Source organism: Poecile atricapillus, chromosome W (genome assembly GCF_030490865.1).
Source record: "Poecile atricapillus isolate bPoeAtr1 chromosome W, bPoeAtr1.hap1, whole genome shotgun sequence".
NCBI lineage: Eukaryota > Metazoa > Chordata > Aves > Passeriformes > Paridae > Poecile > Poecile atricapillus.
The window spans coordinates 99,763,880-99,781,519 of record NC_081288.1 but is presented as its reverse complement, the minus strand read 5'-3'; the positions used below and the strand labels follow the sequence as shown (position 1 = coordinate 99,781,519).

At 46.8% G+C, this 17,640-nt stretch overlaps 1 protein-coding gene across 6 annotated transcripts in view; it reads right to left on the bottom strand.

The window, feature by feature from the left end:
- The window catches only part of LOC131591637 (splicing regulatory glutamine/lysine-rich protein 1-like), a 73,968-nt gene that overhangs the window by 11,172 nt on the left and 45,156 nt on the right, over positions 1 to 17,640 (bottom strand). For all 6 annotated transcript variants that reach the window (XM_058862542.1, XM_058862540.1, XM_058862541.1 and 3 more), the window contains one exon: positions 7,487 to 8,008. In XM_058862542.1, the coding sequence (XP_058718525.1) occupies positions 7,487 to 8,008 (522 nt within the window). The remainder of the gene's footprint in view (positions 1 to 7,486; positions 8,009 to 17,640) is intronic.

Genomic DNA, 17,640 nt, shown 5'->3' with positions numbered 1-17,640 from the left:
TTCTGATACTCTTGAAGGGATCTCCAGGTCATATTTACCAGAAGTGAGCAATGTGAGTACTATGACCAGAACTAGAGGGGCCCTGCCTCCAGCCAGGTGGAGGAAAGGGACAATTAAATCTATTAGACTGTAAGGATCTGATGGCCTGGCACATCAGACCCACCCACAAGAGTATAAGGCATTAGTTGACATTGGTGCACAATGTACCCTGGTGCCATCAAGATATTTAGGGGAAGAATCCATCTCTATTTCTGGGGTGACAGGGGTATCCCAACAGCTGACTGTACTGGTAGCTGAAGTGAGCCTGACAGCAAATGGCAAAAACACCCCATTGTGACTGGTCCAGAGGCCCCGTGCATCCCTCACACAGATTACCTGAGGAGAGGGTATTTCAATGATCCAAAAGGGCATCATTGTGATTTTGGGATAGCTGCTGTGGAGACAGTGGAAATTAAACAGCTGAACACCTTGCCTGGTCTCTCATAGGACCCTTCTGCTGTGGGACTGATGAGGGTTGAAGAATAACAGGTACTGATCCCTACCACAACAGTGCACCATCAGCAATACCACACTAACTGGGACTCCATGGCCCCATCCATGAGATGATTCGTGAACTGGAAAGCCAGGGAGTGGTCAGCAAGACTCACTCACCCTTTAATAGTCCTCTATGGCCAGTGCATAAGTCTAATGGAGAATGAAGACTGACAGTAGACTATTGTGGCCTGAACAAAATCACACCACCACTGAGTACTGCTGTGACAGACATGCAGTATCAACTGGACTCCAAGGCAGTAAAGTGGTGTCACCATCAACATTACTAATGTGTTTTTCTCCATTCCTCTGGCAGCAGAGTGCAGGTTACAGTTTGCATTCACCTGGAAGGGTGTCCAGTACACACGAAATCAACTTCCCCAGGGGTGGAAACACAGCCCTTCCATTTGCCATGGACTGATACAAGCTGCACTGGAAAAGGGTGAGGCTCCAGAACATTTGCAACACATTGATGATATCACCATGTGGGGCAACACAGCAAAAGAAGTTTTTGAGAAAGGGGAGAAGATATTCCAGATTCTGCTGAAGTCCAGTTTTGCCATAAAGCAGAGTAAGGCCAAGGGACCTGCTCAGGAAATTCAGTTTTAAGGAATAAAATGGCAAGATGGACATCATCAGACTCCAGTGGATGTGGTCAACAAAATAGCAGCAATGTTCCTACCAACCAGCAAGAAGGAAACACAAGCTTTCCTAGGCACTGTGAGTTTTTGGAGGATGCATATTCCAGAATACAGTCAGACTGTAAGTCCTCTCTACATTCTGACAAGTTGGGTGCTGAACAACAAGAAGCTTTTGAACAAACTAAACAAGATTGTTCATGCAGTAGCCCTTGTGCCAGTCAGGACAGGACAAGATGTGAAAAATGTGCTCTACACTGCATTTGGGGAGACTGGTCTTTCCTGAAGCCTTTAGAAAAAAGTACCTGAGAAGACTTGAGGATGACTCCTAGGGTTTTGGAGTCAAGGACACAAAGGATCCAAGGCCTGTTACACCCCAGCTGAAAAAGAGATACTGGCAGCAGGGGGTTGGAGCTGCTTCATAAGTGATTGGCATTGAAGCACAGCTCCTCCTGACACCCTGACTACCAGTTCTAGGCTGGATGCTCAAAGTCCCTGCAACACACCATGCCACTGATGCTATCCGGAGTAAGTGGATTGCTCTGATGACACAGCGAGCTTGAATAGGAAACCCCAATCACCCAGGGATCTTGTAATTCATCATGAACTGGCCCAAAGATGAAAATTTGGGACTATCATCAGAAAAGGAGAAGAAGGTAAAACGTACAGAGCAGTAAAAAGAGAACAATATATGGTTTTGAAAATTCAGAATTTTAGAACCCCATAATATGCTTATGCAGGTGGAGGAGAAATAGAACACATAGCAGAAACAGTTTGTAACAAACTGCATAGGAACTTAGTCGCTAGGAAAAACCATTAAGATAAGCTATATTGCAAAGACTTAGCAAAGCAAGACCCAGGTATTGTGAAAATCTGACAAAGCAGAAACCTGTGGCTCCAGAAACCAGCCAGGACCAGACAGGTGGTGTTGAGCGAGACAAGCTGACCTGAAGGAAAGCCAAACCTCCACTGCACCTGCCCAGAAGCAGAGGAAGAGATACAGCCTTCATCCCAAAGACCCTAGCCCATGACCACCAGGAGGCATGGCAGCTAATTATAATACAAAGCAAGAGAAGGTGGAGAATAGGCAGGCAGGGAGGTGTGGGCTTGTGGGATCAATGTGTATTTATACCTAGAACCTGTCTTGACCAAGTATGCATGGTTTGGAGGAGATATTTCTCCATGTGTCCCAGCTGGCAATAAAACATATCTCTGAAATTTCGGTTGTCAAGTCTCGATTCCCAAAATCAGCAGGCCCCACCATATAATCAGCTATCAGAAAATGAAAAGCAATACACTCTTTAATGACGGTTCCTGCCATATTGCAGGGATACGTTAAAAATGGAAAGCTGCCATATGGAGTCCTACACATAGTTGTGGAAGCTATTGAGGGACAAGGTGGATCAAGTCAGGTTGCAGACATGAAAGATGTCTATCTGGCTTTAGATATCAGTGAATAAGAGAAATGGCCAGCACTCTACCTCTGCACTGACTTGTGGATGGTAAAAAATGTTCTGTAGGGGTGGCTGGATCAATGGAAAAAGACCAATTGTCAGTGCAGAGGTAAACCCATCTGGGTTGCAGAACTGTGGTAAGACATTGCTGCCTGGATAGAGAGTTGGCAGTAAAAGTACATCATATAAATGCACACGTACCCAAGAGTCAGGCTACAGAAGAACATTGCAGCAATGGACAGGTGATCAGGCTGCCAAGATTAAAGCATCTCACGTGGATCTGGACTGGCAGCATAAGGGTGAATTATTTCTGGTTTGGTGGGCCCATGACACCTCAGGTCATCAGGGAAGAGATACAACATACAGATGAGCTCATGACCGAGGGGTGGACTTAACCATGGACACTATCCCCCAGGTTATCCATAACTGTGAAACATGCGCTGTGATCAAGCAGGCCAAGCAGGTAAAGCCCCTGGTGGACAATGGTCAAAATAAAAATATGGGGAGGCCTGGCAAATTGATTACATCACAGTCCCACAGACCCATCAAAGCAAGCACTATGTGCTTACAATGGTGGAAACAACCATTGGATGACTGGAGATATACTCTGTGACTTACGCCACTGCCTGGAATACCGTCTTGGACCTTGAAAAGCAAGTCCTGTGGTGACATGGCACCTCAGAAAGAATTGAGTCAGATGATGGGACTTATTTCAAAAATAGCCTCATAGACACCTTGGCCAGAGAGTATGGTATTGAGTGGGTGTATCATATTCCCTATTGTGCACCAGCCTCTGGGAAAATTTAACGGCACAATGGACTGTTAAAAACCACATTGAAAGTAATGGGTGGTGGGACCTTCAAACATTGGGATCTACATCTAGCGAAGGCAACCACGTTAGTTAACACCCAAGGCTCTACCAATCAAGCTGGCCCTGCCCAATCAAAACCTCCACATAATGTAGGAGTTAAAGTCCCCATGGTGCATATGAGAAATGTGTTAGAGAAGACAGTTTGGATTAGTCCTGCCTCAAGCAAAGGCAAACCCATCCATGGGATTGTTTTTGCTCAGGGATCTGGGTGTATCTTGTGGGTAATGCAGAGGGATGGAGAAACACGATGCATACCTCAAGGGGATTTGATTTTTGGATGAGAACAGTCTGTAATGTTGAACTGTATAATGCTGGTTGCTGAATGACACTTTTACTGTATGCCATAACTACCATGGACAATAAGGATGGACTGCTCCAGATACACCAGTCATGAGTTCCTGATGCAACTTGCAATCAGCCAACAGCACACCAGTTCTCGTGCCCTGGAAGACATCTAGGATGAATAGAACCCAGTCATGGATAAATGAACTCAACAGACATCTTGGAGGGATGGCCATTGACTATGGAAATGATATTCGTGCTTGTGTATATTTTATATATATATATATATATATATATATATATATATATATAGTTAGAAGGTATAGGATTTGGGCATGAGTATATGGTATAGATTAAGGGGTGGATAATGTCCTGATTCCAGCCAGGATAGGGTTAATTTCTGCAGTAGCCAGGAGGGGTGGTTAGTTTATACCACCTCATTGCCAGGGGCAGGGGAAAGAGGTCTCCTTAGAGGGTATAATGGTGGAGGTTCCCCCTATTACTGGGTTCCATGGTGAGTAATTGAGAGTGAATCAGTGAATCTCATTTGCCTCTTTCTTGTACATTGTTATTAGTATTGTTGCTGTTACTGTTAGTTTTCTTATCTCATTGCTGTTTCCAGTAAACTGTTCTTATCTAGACACATGATCTTTGCCTTTTGTGCCTTCAGTTCTACTCTCCAGCCCGATGCAGGAGGGAGGGGGAGGGGGGAGTGAGGAAGCAGCATGTGGTTTGGAGTGTTTCAGTGGAAACACTAAATTGGGAAATAGCATTCCTAAACCATGACAGAGGGGACACAACTAGGACAGCTGACCTGAATTGACCAAAGGGATATTCCATATCATATGATATCAGCTCAGATATAAAAGCTAAGAAAATGGGGAAGAAGGGAGAACATTCCTTATTTACAATGTTTGTGGAAAGATGGCTGGGGATAAAATTAGAGGAAACTGAGAAGTTATATTCACATCCTGACAGAAGTTATAAACAGTATGGAAATTATAGGCTAAAATACAGTTGCCACTCCCTGGATAGAATGTGGTTGGCATGTTCGAGACCTATTCTACAATAGTTCCCTACACCCACAATCTGCAACCATAACACCTGCTAAAGGGGATGGAATAGAGGGTGGAACAGAATGGAGACACTGCAGCCAGGTTCTGTTGAAATCCTTACAGGGAGGGGAACTCAATGGTACTTTGCAGCTGATAAACCAAATAGCACATGTCAACCAAGGAAGATAGATGTCCTGCTGCTGAGCCATCAACTGTGTTGAAATTGCTCTCCTCAGATGAACTTGCTTCATTATAGCCTAATTGTAATATTAATGCGTACCGTCATCCCACAGCTACCTGACTCCAAGGTACAACCACACCTCACTGGGCATGTGCTCTATATTTTTTTGACTGTATCTTTAAAAGCAAAGTGACAGAATTTTACACCAATCAGTAACAAAGGTATGTATGACTAGAGTAACTTGAGCTTCACCTAAACATAAAGAAATAATGTAAAAGTAAGTGGAGAATGGGAGAAAAGTTAGGGAAGACTCCATTGTAATTGTTGGGATCAGTTAACGGGCTGAACCTGTCTTCTTCCCTATAGGGACACCTACTGGGTAAGAACTGTACTCTGCATGCTGAATACTTTTATTGGGGATTAGACCTTGTCTGTGTATTGCTTTGAATATATTTTTGCAGTTAGATACTATCACTGACAATCCTTGAACCTTAGCCTGTCACAATTTTATATTAATAGTGTTATTCCATAAACTGTTAGTGTGAGTCCTTCACGGGCACTGGCAGTGGGTAACATACTCAAATAAAGGGGAAGACCTGCTGAGGGGTCTCCCTTATGCTGTTGGTGTGTTTCCCTAAGTCAGCTGAGTCACCCTCCAATCCACTTGGACTGTTCAGTGAAGGGTCCCCCTAACAGGATGCTGACAGACTGGTTGGGCACCAGGGTCTCACCTTTCCTGGGGCACTTAGAGACAAATTAAACAATAAATGTCTCCACACCAAGGGTTGAGGAAATCTCCCCTTTTCACATGACAGCCTTCCAGAGCAATCGCTACATGTGCCCTGCTTCCCAGGAAGTGGCTGGATGGGAAGTAGAGAATAAAATTATTTTTTTTCTCTTTGCTTGCACACACACATACTTTCACTTTTGCTTTAGTAAACTGCCTTGTCTCAACCTATGAGTTGTTTTCCATCTTATTCTCTCTCCCCTGTCCAGCTTAGAAAGGGGAGTGACAGAGCACCTTAGTGGGCACATGGCATCCAGCCAAGGTCAATCCACCACACCCATAATGGTAATTGGTGAGTGATCTCTTCCCTTTTTTATCTCAACTCATGGTATTTTTCTTCCCCATTCAGCTGAGGAGAAGGAATAATACAGTTGCTTAGCGAGCACCTGGCATTCAACCTAGGTCAATCTAGCACAATTAATTATCTTATTCAGGACTCCTGATACATACATGCAGAAATTGTTGTTTTCAAAGCTAACAGAACTACCTCTACTCTGTGCAAGTATTCAACCCATGAAATAATGTTAACAATACATTAAAATAGGAAGCTGTATATGTTTAAAGAAGCCACAGTATTTTGCCCATAAACCTCCAGAACATCATGGACATTTCATATAACCCAAACAGAATGTTCAGAAACAATTACAGCCTTTTCTGCATTATATGAACCATGAACTCCTGAATTTTGAGGGCTATGAAAATTTTGCTTTTGTCCTGGGAAGTGATTATTATATGTAGAACTTTTCCCAACTCATCCAGCATTTCATTCGCTCAAGGTAACAAATAAAACTTTCTAAATTTGTCACATGATATTATTGAACTCCATAATTGCTGAGATATTTGGAAAGCTTCTGAACATAAGTTAGCTGCTATGCTTTTGAATATGCTTGAGTTAGTCCAGTTACAGAGCTTATAATAAATCTCACAGTCTCCTTTTGCTAGATTGAATTTACCCAGACTTCCACCCAGTTTACCCTCCCTCACAGGAAAAATCAACAGCTAGATTAACCTTGACTGCTTTCTTATTTTCTATTAGCATGGTTAAGAAGTGTTCATTTTTACTTGTATCTGGACATTTAATCAACTAAACAAGGTATCCTTATTTTTCAACTAAGATACATACATTGACTTTCTGAATGGTTAGTCAGCCAAATGGCATGCTTGCTTCCTGCTCTTCAGCCATCCAGCCAAGAAAATTCATTGACTGCTATCCTTAAGGTGGCCAAGTAGCAAATACTACCACCCAACTGTTAATAAACCCAACAAATTCTGTTACAGACCAACACTGTACAGTATGTAAGTAATGAAGAAACTATGTACCCGTGACACAAACTTTCATTAGGACAAAGATGGTGTTTAAAGTCCCTCTATAATAACTTTTGGATGGCTCCAACACAGTGAAATGGCATAAGAACCATCTACTTACTGTCCTCAAGGACTATAATATACAGTTATGTGAAAGGCAAGTATCAGTTGCTCAGCAAGAAACTATTTTCCATCAAGCATCATATAGAGCTCTTTGTAATAGATTTTATTTTATAGGGAAATTTAAAAAAACAGAAAGAATACAAATTGAATTAGTAAGTGGCATGGTGATACCAATACATAAAAATTAGGATGTGCATTTTACATGGTGGATCACTGTACTGACAAGTCCAAAAAAAGCATTAAAAAATTCTAAACAAACCTGCTGGAGCTACAAGATCTTCTTGAAGAGCTATAGCTTCTTGGGGGTGTTCTGGATCTCTTCTCTTTCTTTTTTTTATCATCTCTCTCTTTTTCTCTTTCTTGCTCCTTCTCTTTCTTCTCATCTTTCTCCTTTTCTTTGTCCTCTTTTTCCCCTCTGTCCTTATCTCTCTCCTTGTCCTTAATCTTCTCACTATCCTTCTCCCTCTCTTTCATAACATCATCTTTTTCCTTCTTCTGGTCTACCTCTTCTCTGTCTTCCTTCTCCTCCTTGTTCTTTTCCGTGTCTTTGTCCCTGTGTCTATCCCTATCCTTGTCTCTAACTCTCTCTCGATCTTTATGCTGCTCTTTCTCTCTCTCCTGGTCCTTCTCCTTGTCCTTATCCCTGTTTTTATCTTTATCTCGCTCTCTTTCTTTTTCTTTGTCTCTGTCCCGGTTTCTCTCCTTCTCTTTGTCTTGGTCTCTCTCCTTTTCTTTGGTTTTTTCTTTTTCCTTGACCTTTTCTTTGTCTCTTTTCTTGTCCCTGTGAAAAGCCAAACACAAATCCATTAATTAATATTTGAACTTTCCAATAAAAATTACAACTAACTCTTGAGCATACATTAATTGTTCAAGACAAAATATATGTTTCTGTTGAAAAATAGTAATAATTCAAAATTTTCATTTGTCACCCCTGTTCACCATGTGGGAGAGGCTATATAGATGGGAAAAATTTGGAAACCAAATTGGGGAAGAGGAGGCAAAAATCACATAAAAATGTGATTGTCAAAGTGACATCATTACACTTTGAAAGAATGTCTTTTCACCTCACAGCTATGTTATCATATATACATAAATTTTCTACATTTTATCAGAAGTGAGACAAACTACAATTTGCAAATCCATTCTTTACTAAATATGCAAACATGTAAAATGGACTGCAGATTAACTACCCCCATGTGAATAATGACAACTGACTGCACTGAAGTCTTTATTCTATGGTATTCTCTCACATAAATATCTTTTAACTGCTTGGAAATCCAACATCAGTTAATATACAGAAACAAAAAAAATGGGATAAAATTTCACCACATTCCCTCAAAAGGTAAATGTAAAGTAAAAACTCAACCAAGACAATTCAACTATCTGTAATGCCATTATGAATTAGAAAATTATTGAAAAATCAGTAAGACCATAAAAACAGAAGCAAGGTAACAGAACAAGTCAGCTTCTTTGTGATAGGCAGGATGATACCTATTCATAACAGCAAGAAAAAGTCCACTGGAAAACAGTGAGAAAAAAATCCACTGGATGTTCTAGTAGACAAGCCAAATAAAAATTTATTAATCATAAAATTATAGAATATGTTGAGTTGGAAGAGATCCACAAGAATTATCATAATCCAGCTCCTGGCCCTGCACAGCACCATCCCCAAGAATCACACCATGTGCCTGAGAGCATTGTCCAAATGCTTCTTGAACTCTGACAGGCTTGGTGCTTGTGACTACTTCTCTGGGGACCTTGTTCCAGTGCCCAACCACCCTCTGGGTGAAGAAAATTTTCCTAATATCTAACCTAAACCTCCCCTGACACAGCTTCATGCTGTTCCCTTGGGTCCTGTCACAGGTCACCAGAGATAAAAGATCAGTGCCTGCCCCTCCACTTTGTGAACAAACTGTAGATTGTGATGAAGTCTTCCCTCAGTCTCTTCTTCTCCAGGCTGAACAAGCCAAATGACCTCAGCTGCTCCTTGTATGCCTTCCCCTCTAGACCCTTCATCATCTTCATAGCCCTCCTTTGAATGCTCTCCAATAAGTTTATATATATTTTTACATTATGGAGCCCAAAAGTGCACACAGTTAGATCACAGCTTTGGCTGGATGTCTCGGGGATGTTTGTTTTATCCCATATCCATTTTTTATTTTGTTTTTTGTTTTGCATCCAGGGTGGTAGCTGCCACACCCCGGCTCCGGGAGTATCACGATGGGTGAGAGCCAGCCCAGAATTTCCTGCAAGAGTTGGGGGGGTAGGGGGCGAGGGGTAGTTGCTTCCTCTTCTGGTGGGGTGATTTGGTCTCCAATGTCACGTGGTGGGATCTCTCTGAGGAGAGATACGGTTGCTGTTTGGCTTTTGCCCATTTTTTTTTCTTTTCCTTTTGGCACTGTGACTGGAGCTTACTGGCTTGCTTCTCTGCTTCTCTGCTGTTTGGGAACCCAGAGCCAGTACGTGCCGTGCTGGGAGCTGGGACCCGGGATCACCCCATTCCCTGCTGGGGGCTGCCCCCCCCCCCCCACACAGTCTGACCCAGGGACCAGCCATGTCCAGTGAGCTACCCAAGGGAGAGATCCCCCACCCAGTCCTGCTGCTCTCTGCCACTGCTTCAAGACTTCTTGCTACACTGTAAACCAACACCTGAACACCCCGCAGTTTCAGTCTCTGCTACGTTTTGCTTGCTACCCCCGAGTGAGGCAGCCCCTGCTGTTCCAGCTGCTGCTTCGAGGTTCCTGCTGCAGCCCATTTCACCATCTGCATGCCCACCATCACCATGTGAGAGATGCAGCTGAACTCACGCCACAGCACCCCCTGCAGTCACGAGGGAATCCTCACACCTGCCCTGCCCAGCCAGGAGCCAACAGCGTCCCTGCTGGCTGTGACCATAACTACACCTAAGGGGAAAGTGCTCAACAGCTGAGAGAAGATGGTTACTGGATTTCTGGTTTTGTTTGTTGTTGCTGCTGTTGCTGTTGTTTGTCTTGTTATACATACACATACTAGTAAAGAACTGTTATTCCTTTTCCCATATCTTTGCCTGAAAGCCCCTTAATTTCAAAGTTATAATAATTCGGAGGGAAGGGGGTCATATTTTCCATTCCAAGGGAGGTTCTCACTTTCCTTGGCAGACACTTGTCTTTCAAACCAAGACACTGGAAGATTACATTTTGATAAAGTATTATTTGGAAGCATGAGACCCTAAACCATATTTCTAACAAAGGAGACACATGACTGTTGCCCTGAGAATCAGGCCTTTTGATATTGTTTTTCACAAGTTCTAGCCACTTTCCCAAGAAAGTAACTATAAACATAGGTGTTTATACATTCCATTAAAGATATGCCTTTTGATGGACGTGTCTCACAGCCAGTGTGGTTGGGAAGGTGATAACCTGACTATCCAATCCCTGGTCATGGTTGGAAACTTATAAATACTGAACAAACAAATAAATGCTTCTTTTTCTTTCACCACACCTCGAGCTGCGTCCGTGTGAATCATTTCATGTCCAACAGTGACATCTGGTGATCGTGATGTGTATTGCAGGTGATGGTTGCAGGGTACTGTCTAGCCCTGGGGCCATGGCTGCCTTTGGGTTTTCTCCTACGGAAGCCCTGGTTGTGGGGGTTTGGAGAGCTGTTTTTGATCAGAACCGGATTGATGTTTCAGATGCTGACTTTCAGTGGTTGTATGCTTATGGGAGAGCTGAAGGGGTTTTTCCTGTGGTTTAGGTGGTTTTTTTGAAGCTGGCTTGGGACACATTAGGCAATTCCCTGATCTGGGCGATGTCTGTAGCATACGATCGCCACCTGGTCCAGCTTCTGCTGATCTGGCAGCAGTGTGACTGCACTCTGAACAGCTGCGCGTCCTCTTCTGCCGGGTCGGTAGCTGCTTTCTCTGACCTGGATGAGAGGGACAGCTCTGACTCCAGTTGTGGGAGCGGGGTGGAGCTCTCCCTCTTTCCCCTGTGAAGCGGAGCTGGGGGGCAGCTGTGTCTTGGGTTTTGAGGTCGACTCCCCTGGGGTTGCTGGGGCCCCTGGCAGGTTGGGTCCCTGTCAGCGGGCCGTCGGGGGCGCTGCGGAGCTGGTGGGCATGACCTTGCCTCGCCCGGCGCCCCAGCAGCATAAGCCTGGGGCAGGGTTGCCTCCTTTGTGTGCCTTCCTGGCGCAGGCTGACGGGGAGCTGCCTGAACGGGGGGTGGTGCCACCCCTGGGGGCGGCGTCAGGAATGGTCCCATGTCCCTGTTGCGGCTGGGTTGTGCCCTAACCTGCGGTGGGGGACAGGACGGGACCAGGCTCCGCGCTGGTGGCCGTGCATGCGCACCCTGTTCCAATGGAGGGCCCGGCACCACTCCACACAGAGCAGCCGACACCGATTCTTGGGTTTTGCGCCCCTAAGGAGACGCTGTTAGGGGCAATTCTGAGTGCTGCTCCTCCCGTGCCAGATTTGTGGGGCGTGGGGATGGGTGCTGCAAGTAATGTGAATGCCAGGCCGGCTTCTGCCGGCTCTCTGGTGAGAGTTTCCTCTCCTGCAAGCCCGGGATGCACCCTGGCAGCGGAGCGGGATGGTGCCATAGCTCCACGGGCCGTGTCTCTACCTGCGCCTGGGTCCCCCCAGTGCTAAGGGTGGGCCGAGCCAAGCTGGCTCCACTCTGCCCCGCCTTGGGTTCCTGGGCATTGCCCGAGCCTGTGGCTGGAGAGGGGACACCCCTGCCACCTCCTACGGCCGCAGCAGATTGGGGTCCTGCATTGTTTACTATTGGCTCGGGTAGTGATGCCGCTGGGGCGAAGCCGGTGGCCCCCATGGGCAAGAGGTCCCGGGCTGCCGGAGCTTCTTCGGCTGGCCTGTGGACTTTGCCCTCCTGCCAGATGACTGTGCGGCTGCAGGATCAGGCACGATTTTGGGACGCTGTGAAAGCTAAGGCTGATGAGATAGCTGGCTATGATTCTGAGCGCAGCCCCCTAGACAGCGGGGATGGCTCCTCTGGTTCTGCTGGTGTTACGATGGCTGTGGCACCGGACGCTGTTGTGGTGTCTTCCGGCCAGGTGCCTGGCCCTGTCTTGGGGGACTCTGTGAGACAGGACATAGCAGGCGAGGTCACTCCTCTGGATGGGTATCAGGCATTCCCTGTGCTTCAGGATGTGACTCAGAGGACTCATCAGCTGCTATCCTGGAAGGCCCTGGCAAATCTCTGGGAGACGGCTGAAAAACATGGGTTAGGGTCAAATGAGGTTATGGAGGCCCTTCAGGGCCTTGTGGGTGGTGTCCTGGTGCCTTATGATATCCGGAGTATAGCCCGTGTTCTTTTTCAGCTGGTGGAGTATGGCATTTTTGAGGTGGAATGGGCTCAGATAGCCTGTCAAGTGGTGCAGCAGAATACTGCCTTGGGTCAACAGGATCCCAGGCGGGTGATCAGCTCTGATGCTCTGCTGGGCAAGGACGGCTTTGCTGACATTGGTAGGCAGGTTGGCCTTGACCCTACTCTGCTTGAGCAATGCAAGGAGACGGGCATGGCAGCATTGGTGTGAACCATAGAACTGGCTGCCCCAAAGGAGCCTTTTGCGGCTGTTGTCCAGCGGGCTGACAAGTCTTTTCTGCACTTTGTGAATCGGCTGTCTGCTTCTGTGGAGAGGCAGGTGCAAGATAGTGTGGTGAGGCAGCTTGTGCTCAAGAGTCTCGCGAGGTCGAATTGTAATGCCGTGTGCCGAAGTATCATTGGGATGCTCCCTGGTGATCCCTCGCTGATGCAGATGGCACAGGCTTGTGTAGAGGCAGGTGTCACTGCTGAGGAGCCCCCTACTGTGGCTGCTGCTCTGCAGCCAACTTGAGTGAAGCCGCAGGGTGGGCAGCGGCAACGGGGGACTGCTCAGGGCAGCAAGAAGCAGAAAAAAAAGGTGCAGGGGGTCTTGGCTCCTCTGTTTTACTGTGCCCGGTGTGGTAGGCCGAATCATGTGGCGAATGTGTGCAAGCCAATGGTCCATGCCAAAGGTCAGCCTCTGCTGGGCTCAGGAAACAGGAAACCAAGGGCGACGGGGAGACGTGCTCAGACACAAGCCTCTCTTCACACCCCGGAGCCGATGGAGGTCTGCTTGGCCAGTTCATAGCCAGCACCTCTGGCTCAGCAGACACAGTTGTCTTGGACTCTTGCAGGATGTACAGGGTTCCTTTGGATGCTTTTGGCCCAGTGGGTGAGGGCATGAGTGCTCTTCTTGTGAGGAGGTCTAGTACCACTGCTCAGGGCATCATTGTGCACCTAGGAATCATTGATTCGGACTTCATGGGGAGGATTTACACCATGGTTTCCATGCTCACCCCCCTGTTACTATCCCTGAGGGAACCAGACTTGCTCAACTTGTGCCCTTTAAATCTTGTGTTCGCAAAACTGAGAACCGGCTGCGAGGAGATGGCAACTTCGGGTCCACTGGGCCTCCTCAGGTTCACTGGACTGCTGTCCTGATGGCCAAGGATCATCCTGAACGGGTCTGCACCCTGTCCATCCCTGGTGAGACACCCTCAGAAGTTAGCCTCCGTGGGCTTCTTGACACTGGCGCAGATATCACGATTGTCAGGTTTGCTGACTGGCCCCTGGCGTGGCCCTTGGAACCGGTGCGGACGTCTGTTGCAGGGTTGGCAGGAGCAGCACAATGCTATGTGAGCCGGAGGCCCATGTTCATCACGAACCCCGAGGGAGACACAGCCATGGTTTGGCTGTACATTATGAAGGACTCACGGATAACTCTCTGGGGGAGGGATGTTCTGGCTGCATGGGGTGTGCGTATCAGGACGGATTTTTGATAGGGGCCACTGTGTTGAAGGGTGCAGACTGTCCTACGTCTCCCATATGCTGGCTGGTGGAAAAACCTGTTTGGGAGAATCAGTGGCCCCTCCCTCATGATAAACTAGTCGCCCTCCGTTAATTGGTGCAAGAACAGTTGGACCAGGGTCATCTGAAGCCTTCGACCAGTCCCTGGAACACTCCTGTTTTCTGTATCAAGAAGTCTGGGAAATGGAGGTTGCTACAAGACCTCCAGAAAGTTAATGCTGTGATGGAAAGCATGGGGACATTGCAGGTTGGTATGCCATCACCCACCATGCTTCCCGCTGGTTGGCCAGTCCTCATCGTGGATCTGAAGGATTGTTTCTTTACAATTCCTTTGCATCCCGATGACAGATTGAAATTTGCCTTCTCGGTGCCAGCTGTCAACAATGCTGAGCCCACACAGAGATATCAATGGAAGGTTTTGCCACAGGGCATGCGGAATTCACCTGCCATTTGCCAATGGTATGTGGCTCAATCCCTGTCTGGAGTTGACCGGCAGTTTCCTGATGCTCATCTCTATCATTATATGGATGACATCTTGGTGGCTGAGCCCACACAGGATGAACTGCTGGAGATTCAGCCTCGGCTGCTCAGTGCCCTGCATTCTCATGGGCTGCAAGTGGCTCCAGAAAAGGTTCAGCGCCAGCCTCCTTGGAAGCATTTGGGGGTCAAAATTTTGGAGCAGACAGTCCAACATCAAGAGGTGCAGTTTGTGCATTCAGTGAGGACGCTGAATGATGTCCAAAAGTTGGTGGGTGTCGTCACTTGGTTGCATCCCTATTTGGAACTGACCACAGCACAGCTGTCTCCCTTGTTTGATCTGTTGAAGGGTGTCGCCCTGAAAACTCAGCTTCTGAGCTTGCTGACATGGTTTTCTAAAGACTTTCCCAGGACAGTAACTGTAAACATAGATATGTGTACATCCTTTCTGTTACACCTCTTGTGATGGGCATCTCTCATGGCCAGTGCAGTAAGAAAGTGTTATTCTGGCCATCCAATCCCTGGCCATGGCCAAAAGCCTATAAATCCTGGGGGGAAAAATAAACGTTCTCTTCTTTTCACCACACCTCGACCTGTATCCGTGTGATCTATTCATCTTCAGTGGCAACAGAAGGGAGACTCTGATTCGAAGTCACCTCGGACGCTGACCCTGGAGGCACAGCAGGTGCTGGAGGAGATTCAGCAGGCAGTTTCTGATCATCAGGTTTATCACATTGATCCTTCCATTGATGTCGCTGTTTTCATTACCACTCCAGATTTGCATCCCACAGGTATCATTGGCCAGTGGAATGATGAATGGTCCGATCCCTTGCATGTCCTGGAATGGGTCTTCCTGCCCCATCAGCCGCAGAAAACGGCAACTGCATTGTTTGATCTGATAGCTCACTTGGTTGTCAAATGCTGGCAACGGTGTTTGCAATTGATAGGTGAGGATCCCGCAAAGATTGTGCTCCTGGTACCGTGGGAGGACTTTGACTGGAGCTTTGCAAACAGTATTTCTCTGCAGAGTGCTCTGGAGAACTTTTCCAGGCAGATCACTTATCATCTGCCCAGCCATCAGCTTCTGCAGGTGGTGAAATTCACCGAAATTTCTTTGCAGCCCAAGAATAGTCAGGAACATGTGCAAGGCCCCACCATCTTTACTGACAGTTCAGGGAGGACTGGGAAGGCCATTGCTACCTGGAAGGATGGATAGAGTGGCAGGTTCTGGAGAGTCATGAGGATGGGTCGGCCCAATTGGTGGAATTATGGGCTGCCGTCATGGCGTTTCAGAAGTTTTCCTAGGAAGCTTTCAATCTGGTCACGGATTCTGCCTATATGGCCGACATAGCCCAGCGGTTGGGTCATTCGGTTTTGAAGGGAGTCAGCAATCCTGCCTTGTTTCATTTACTGAAGACCCTGTGGTGTGCCATTCAGGCCTGGGTGCATCCATACTACGTTCTGCATGTGAGGAGTCATACCAATTTACCAGGGTTCATTGCAGAAGGTAACGTGAGGGCTGACAAGTTAGCTAACCCTGCATGGGTTGCACCTCAGCCTGACACGCTCCAGCAGGCTAAAGCATTGCATGGGTTTTTCCACCAGAACGCATATACTTTGAGGAAGCAGTTTCAGTTGATGTCTGCTGAGGCCCATGACGTTGTTGAGTCCTGTGACGACTGTCATGCGCTTGCTGCGCCTTTGCCGGCAGGGGTAAACCCCAGGGGCCTAAGGGCCTTGGAGCTTTGGCAGACAGATGTCACCCAAGTTGCTGAGTTCAGTCGGCTCTGGTACGTGCACGTCAGTGTGGACACTTTCTCCTCTCCAATGTGGGCTTCTGCTCACACAGGAGAAAAGACCCATGATGTCATTGCCCATTGGAGGCAGGCTTTTACTGTTTTAGGCATACCTTCTGCTGTGAAGACCGATAATGGTCCTGCTTACGCCTCTCAGAAGGTGTGGCAGTACCTGCAGTTGTGGGGTGTGTCACACAAGTTTGGTATCCCTCATTCTCTGACAGGTCAGACTATTGTGGAACATGCTCATGGTACACTAAAACAAGTTCTACAGAAGCAAAAATAGGGAATGCAGGGTGGGACCTCGCACAGTCAGTTGGAAAAAGCTTTGTATGCCCTCAATCACCTCACGGTGCCACAGGACTCTGATAACCCGGTCATGTTGAATCATGACCTTTCATTGCGGGCTTCAGATGAGCTGCATCAGCCTCGAGCAAAGGTTCGAGTGAGGAATTTGGTCACCAAGCAGTGGGAAGGTCCTTTTGACCATATCACTTAGGGGCGTGGGTATGCGTGTGTATCCACAGATACTGGGGTACACTGGGTACCTGCAAAATGCATTTGCCCTGACCTGCGACCGCAAAGGCAGCATCTGGCTGACGAGCGGGTTGGAGACTGTGACCAGATTGAAAGCCATCCGATGGATGGGCCATCGGATGATGACTCAGATGCAGATGATGTGAGTGATCACTGCGATGGCCCATCCACAGATATTGATGCCAGACACGTTTTCATTTTTTGTAACGAGAGGGGTGAGATATCACCCTGAATCTAAAAGCCTTCTGATATTGTTTGGAACATTGTTTGTCTTTCTCTGTTAATTTTCTTTGAGTGTTTAAGATATTGTTCATTTTCTCTGTTCATTTTTCTTTTCTTTTTTTCATTTTAAAAAAGACAGGGTGAGATGTCGCCCTGAGAATCAGGCCTTTTGATATTGTTTTTCACAAGTTCTAGCCACTTTCCCAAGAAAGTAACTATAAACATAGGTGTTTATACATTCCATTAAAGATATGCCTTTTGATGGACGTGTCTCACAGCCAGTGCGGTTGGGAAGGTGGTAACCTGACTATCCAATCCCTGGTCGTGGTTGGAAACCTATAAATACTGAAAGAACAAATAAACCCTTCTTTCACCACACCTCGAGCTGTGTCCATGTGAATCATTTTGTGTCCAACAGCAACACATGACTCCTAGACCTGCATCTAGGATATTTATACATACAGCCCCCACCTTTTCTCATTGGAACAAGTGTTTGTCTACTAATAAATAGTAAGCTTGTTTCATGGTCTGTGACCTGAAGACCTTGGTTCCCA